General features: G+C 55.4%; 1 protein-coding gene across 1 annotated transcript; it reads left to right on the forward strand.

Annotated features, from left to right (window-relative positions):
- Positions 1 to 448: 448 nt before the first annotated feature.
- VOLCADRAFT_104862 (uncharacterized protein) lies at positions 449 to 5,787 on the forward strand (the record flags this gene model as incomplete). The annotated part of the gene is made up of 5 exons (XM_002950703.1): positions 449 to 499; positions 964 to 1,324; positions 2,006 to 2,224; positions 3,343 to 4,265; positions 5,573 to 5,787. 5 exons carry the CDS (start codon positions 449 to 451, stop codon positions 5,597 to 5,599), a joined length of 1,581 nt encoding a protein of 526 aa, XP_002950749.1. The 3' UTR covers positions 5,600 to 5,787.
- Between the last annotated feature and the right edge of the window lie 774 nt (positions 5,788 to 6,561).

Here is a 6,561-nt window from a genome sequence, read left to right on the forward strand (position 1 = left end):
GGTGTAGGGGTAGGGGTTACCTATGTGGCTATGTACGAAGGGAGGTGGGTAACCTAACCCCGGGGTAGGGGTAACCTCTTACCGAGGGTTAACAAAGGGGTCGGGGTAATACACTACTGATGGGTAGCAGACAGGGTAACCCATGTTCACATTCACACCTGCGCCGGTCTCGCCTGTCTACACACGCAAACATACATGTCTTCACCAATCACTTGTGAATGCCCAATTATCAACATTGCCGCACCAAAAAATGCCTTGCAAGATATCACCCGGCCACCAGGTGCACTTGGTCGAGGGGGTATTGTCCGGATTACCTGATGGTGAACGAAATTACCGATTCGAAAAAGGGACCAAACCTTCGCCCGCCGACTGCTTACCAAGAATGGAGGTTTTTTTGCAATCTACCTTTTGTTTTCTAGTCTAGGGTAATGTCGGAGTATCATCATTGATGAGGCGCCTGACTCTGCCTGACCAGCCTAACTTTCATGTGGCCGCTGAAGTGAGCTCTTTAGGGACCTTTTCTTTAGGAACGCAAATTTCGATGCCATACGATGGAGAATTCAAAGTGTTTGGGCTTTAAAAAAGCAAACGCTCGGCGGCGAGCAACTGCCGGGAGGAACAAATAAAACCTTGACACCTTAACTTATCAGCGCCAACGAAAAGAGTGATCCTTGGTGGGATGCATGAAGCTCAACTCCCAAATCGACACAGTGATCCCGAGCACAAAAAATCCAACCCGCTGACAACTTACACAGCCACACACACCCATATCGGCCAGTGTCGGCTCTTCCGTACACCCTTCCGTACACCCTTCCGTACCATACAGAGTCAGAGCTTCCTTCCACTCCAATCAGAACCTGTTCTCATCCCCCTAACACTCGCACACAACCATACAACCATGTATATAAGCAATACATACATACAACCATACGTACGTGCGTACGCACATGCGCGCCCGTACAGATCTGTAATGCCAGCCCGGCCATCATCACCGTCTTTGCGCTGGATGATTTTCGCGTGGTTCATCAAAACGGGAGCTCCCAGCGATATATGGGGTTACGGATGATACATGGCGACGCCAGTTGCGGCGGAAGAGGCCGAGGCGGCGGCAGAAGGGACGGGGAGACAGCAGCGGCGGCTGAAGGGATAGCGGCAGCAGCAGCAGCGACAGCGGAAGAGGAGTTGGTGGTTGTGGACGAGGAAGGCAGTGGCAGCGGTGGGGATCAAAGAAGCGAGTTGGAGCTCATTTTTTGCCTGGACCCGATTAAGCTGGAGCGGCTGCTGATGGACATTCGCGAGGGCTGTGTGGGCCGCGTTTGGAAGGGTAGGGGTAGGGTAGGGTAGGGGTCCATAGTCTCTCGGACAAGGGGCCAGGGATGCATGGACAGTGGGCCGGTGGTGGATGTGGTTTCGGAGGCATGGTGCGTTCGCCCATGCATGGCTCTGAGCGCGATGAGTGGGGTCCAGGATCAGGTAGGGGGGAAAGAGAGGGAGCGCCCGGAGAGGAGGGACGGATCCGTTCATGCCGTACAACAGGCACCAACCCACACATCACGACTCAGCTGGCTGTGTATATTCCAATATCCAGGATCCTCCATTGCTTTCAGGTTTTGGCTTGTTTGTTTGTTTGTTTGTTTGTTTGTTTGTTTGTTTGTTTGTTTGTTTGTTTGTTTGTGTGTTTGTGTGTTTGTTTGTTTGTTTGTTTGTTTGTTTGTTTGAGTGTGTGTTTGTTTGTGTGTTTGTTGCCTTTGTTGTTGTGCAATCGGTGAGAACAAGAAGCAGGAAGCAGCGCCTGAACAGGCAAGTGAAAGGGCAAAAGGGTATTCCTGCTGTGAGACTAACCCCAGTTTGTTTCTTCTTCTTTTCCCAAACTATCTCTCACGCTCACCCCCCTTCCCCCTCGCCCACTTTCCGGCCCCCATCTGCCGCCGCCGCCGCCACCACGGTCGCCATCATCATCTTTGGCGACCGCCGTACACTCCCCTCTTCCCGTTTCTCACCCAAGGCGTCGTACGGGTGCCTCCCAGCCTCATAAGGCCCCTCGCCGTACAGGAGCGCGCCCGTGAGCCGTACCGTCCGGATACCGTTTTAGGCCGTAGTGGACCATGTAATGAGGACCTGATGTTTCTGGGAAGTTGTACGGCTGTGGACGAGACGGGCAGCTTCGTGGCCGCGGCAGGGGCGGGGCCGGGCCCGGGCGGGACGGGCGGCGAGGCTGTGAAAGGTACATGAGAGGGAGATGGGGACTGGGCGGAGTCGCGAAAAGCTGTGCGGTGAGATTAGGGTAGATTTGCGGGCATGTGGACCTCGAGCACTCCACAGACATACATACAGACGTAACTCAATGACTCAACGTGGTGTGGTGTTTCGTGTTTGCTTTTAGGAAGCCCCATCCTGGCGTCTGTCCCGAAGGAATTGTGTAATGAGTGTGTGGTGTCTGTCTGTCTGTCTTGGCTGTCTGTCTGTCTGTCTGTCTGTCTGTCTGTCTGTCTGCATGTATGTATGTTGTTACAGGGTGGTTAACTTCGCCAGCGGCCCCCTTTCCCGGGGCAGTCCCTGCTCTCCCCTGCTAGAGGGGCACCCCATCCGACTTTTAGAATGTATTCGTTGGGTTCGGCAACTCACCACCAGCATCCAACCAAATCTAGCGGATCAACGGCGCCTCAACTTAGTTCCTGGTTAGCTCGCAAGTTGATTTTATCACGTCCTACATCGTCCATATGATGGGGGGCCACCTCCCATTTCCTCACTTCTCAAACACCCGAGGAGCCGGCAGGCGGACTTGAACCCGGGTCGGCCGGGAGCAGAAGTTAGGCCTTAACCTCTGCCAGCCGCCCTGTATGCAAGAGAATTTATGTACACTTCTGACAGATATAAGAGTCATTCGGTCAATACATGTATGTATGTATGTGTGTCATGGGCAGGGGTGGTGCTCGTTATGCGTGCATGAGGAGGACTTCATCCCCCCCTTGCGTCCCACAGGTGGTTTCGGAGCTGTTGCCGTCGGGGCCCCAACACCGCATGGAGGCGGCGGTGCCGCTGCCACCGCTACTGCCACCGCTACTGCCACCACTGCTGCTACCGCTACTGCCAGCCGCAGCTTTGCCGGTGCGCTGGCTCCTCAGACCCCTCGCTACACCAACACCCACGTCCCCACACACCTTCAAATACAAACCAACACTTCTTCCACCACAAACTTCCCGAGGTTGCCCTTGATGCCCAGCGTCGCGGGCAGTAATATCGCGCCCGGCGGCGGCGCAGCTTCCTCATCGGCGATGATGGCGCGCGACATGAGATCCACCTCTTCCTTGTCCCCCACTCGCTCATTCCGCAGTTCCACAGCGGCTACTGCTGCTGCCGCTGCTGCTAACGGAGGCAGAGGCATGCCGGCCTTTGGCAGCTCCGACCAATCGCAACCGTCTCAACCGCCGCCCCAGCAGGAGCAGAAGCAGCAGAAAGGCATCCTGTCCAAACGGGCGTCTTCCTTCGGAGGGGGACTGGCCGGCGTCAGTCTCATCCCCGTTCGCCGCCTGCTTCATATACACAGGGGGGCGGTCACCAGCCGCAAGGCCTTCAGCCATGCACAGATCCACCCGCATAATAGCCACAGCCCCCGGCATAGCCATAGCCAAGCACATAGCTGCAGCTGTGGCCCAGCCCCGGAGTCACCTGGGTCATTGTCGCCTGCGGTGACGGCAGCCACCGCCGCCGCCGCCGCCGCCGCCGGAGGAGGAGCGCCCCTGGAATCGCTTCCCGTACAGCGTTCCTCAGCGCTATTGCAGCTGCTACAGCAGGGGGGGCAGCAGCATGGACAAGTGCGCGGCTCGCGGCTGACGTCGTCACCGTCGGGACGGCGACTGAGCCAGCCGCCGCCGCCGCCGCCGCAGCAGCAGCAGCAGCAGCAGCTAGTGTCGATGGAGGAAGGTGGTCCAGTGGTGGCGCCGCTGCAATCGCAGCGTTCGCGCGGTAGGAGCCTAGGCTCCCGTACACCCGCAGTCGCGGCGAGCCGAAGCCGCCTGAGCTTGCTAGGAATCAACGATTGCGAGCCGACACCCGTCGCTGTCAATGCCGTACGGCCTCGCGCACAGTCGGTGCTTCTGGGTACGGCCTCCGGCGGCGCTGGTGGCGGCGGCGCCGCCGCCTGCACAGCTGTCCCCATCTCTAATATGAGCATGGATTCAGGAGTAATACGCGCGATGGGTTTGTTCGAGTCCACCTTCTCCTCGGGAAGCGGAGCGGAACCAGTGACCCATGCCGATCCCCTGGTATGTGTATGTATGTATGTATGTATGTATGTATGTATGTATGTATGTATGTATGTATGTATGTATGTATGTATGTATGTATGTATGTATGTATGTATGTATGTATGTATGTATGTATGTATGTATGTATGTATGTATGTATGTATGTATGTATGTATGTATGTATGTATGTATGTATGTATGTATGTATGTATGTATGTATGTATGTATGTATGTATGTATGTATGTATGTATGTATGTATGTATGTATGTATGTATGTATGTATGTATGTATGTATGTATGTATGTATGTATGTATGTATGTATGTATGTATGTATGTATGTATGTATGTATGTATGTATGTATGTATGTATGTATGTATGTATGTATGTATGACTTAGATTACACTGTGGGCCGCGAGAGCCGGGGGCCGAAGCCGAAACACAGCGCAAGGGTCGGGAGCACACAGCACAAGTCGGTTAGTCTTGTGTGCTCCCGACCCCGACTCAGACTGCCAACACTCTACGCAGCCACTCCGCAGCCCCTCCATCCGGGGATGGCGCTGCATTGAATACACCACGAAGGGTTCTCAGGTCCCGCTAGGGCGAGTCCACAAGTCTCAGCTAGGGCAAAGTCAAAGGCTCTCTGAAACAACCCCCCAAAACACCACCAACGAAAACGGGATTCGAAGGGAAAACAAACAAACAACTAAAAGTTGGGTTAGGGCAGTCCCGGCAGGGGGGGGCTCCTGATATACCTAACAGGCCAACAAAAAACCTCCAAGAGAGAAAGGCTAAGAGAGCTCGACACCACAAGACGTCTTGCAACCACCTTAAAACAACTGACCTCCACCACCTGTCCCTTCCTGGGCTGGTCCAGGGGAGAAGTAGCCTTATAAAGAAAAGGGATCCCGCACAAGCCTGATCACCACTGCAGGGGCCCGGGATAGTCCGGCGAAACGACCAAAGCGTTAGCGTTGCCACGACACACAGCTCCTAGACCCTCCAGAAAACCGCAGGGGGAGGATTGTAGCCCGCGCGGCGCCTCCCCCTTACCGCCACTAACCTGAACGGTTGGTCCTCCAGAAACCTATTCACCCTGTCTCGTACTGCACCGCTCTCACCTTCGTCCCTCACCAAGCAACCCAGTCCCACAGAGAAGACGTGTCTAAATAGAATGGCCCTCCTCGGGCCACCTCATCCGAGCCCCGCTACCACCACCAGACCTCAACCTCCCAAACACCAGAAAACCTACGTCCTTTTGGCGCTCTCACCGCCATCTCCCCCCTCCCCTGTCCGAGCGACCCCACCTCCCCCCGGCTCTCCAGCACCCTACAACCTCGGAGTGGCACTAGGGAAGAAAAAGGGTTCTTCCCTGCACGACGTGACCGCCTCCATTCCCCGTCCTCCTCCTCTCCCTCTCCCGTCTCGGGGTTCCCTCTCACCTATTCCCTTGTCCTCCAACCCCCATCCCCTTCGAACTCCTATACCCCCCCGAGCCCTGCCCTATAAACTAAGCTCAAAGCGCTCTTAGGCAATAATTTCCACCGCTTCGGCGCACCGCAGTGCGCCTTCTGAAACCGACAGGATCGGGTGGTCGGGTCCCACCCTGTCCCAGCCTCTCCGCGGGGTGCCCAGCGCCGTGAAGGAGCGCAGACGTATGTATGTATGTACGTACGTATGTACATAGTTCATGTCCATAAATCCATAAGTCCACCCCCCCATCCCTCCATGCATACAGCACACTATACCTAGGTCAGGCACTACTGATAAGGCACATACTAATGCCCCCGGGAGATCCCGGGATCGAGACCTGTCAGGGTCGGAAATCCTTCCAATGATTGAAGGTAATAGTGCCCCTAGTCGATGGACGGTGGTGACCTGGTATAAAGTTGACCTGCGAGCTGACCAGGAATGGAGTTGGGCCGCTGTCGACCCGGCAGATTCCGTTGGATGCTGGTGGTGGGTGCGGAACCTGAGCGATCCACTGAAAAGTTGACTAGGGTGACTGGATGAGGGTGCCCCGAAATACCCGCGGGGAAGGCAGAGGGTCTGCCGGGTAGCGGCCGCAGGGTGAAGATATGAGCCCCCTGTCCCACACATCATACACACACGCCACCCTCTCACCTCAACCGAGTCAACCGAGCCAGGGGTGTAAAGTCGGTGTGTTGCAAGTTCCAGTCAGTGCCGTACACGTTCCAGATCTCCAGCTCCTCCAGAGATGATATCGCTTGAGTCCGAGTTTTGTTTTGTTTGCGTACATACGTACAGACATACGTACATGGATACATACATGGATACATACATACGTACGTAT

This window comes from Volvox carteri, assembly GCF_000143455.1.
Source record: "Volvox carteri f. nagariensis unplaced genomic scaffold VOLCAscaffold_20, whole genome shotgun sequence".
In the NCBI taxonomy this organism is placed as follows: Eukaryota; Viridiplantae; Chlorophyta; class Chlorophyceae; order Chlamydomonadales; family Volvocaceae; genus Volvox; species Volvox carteri.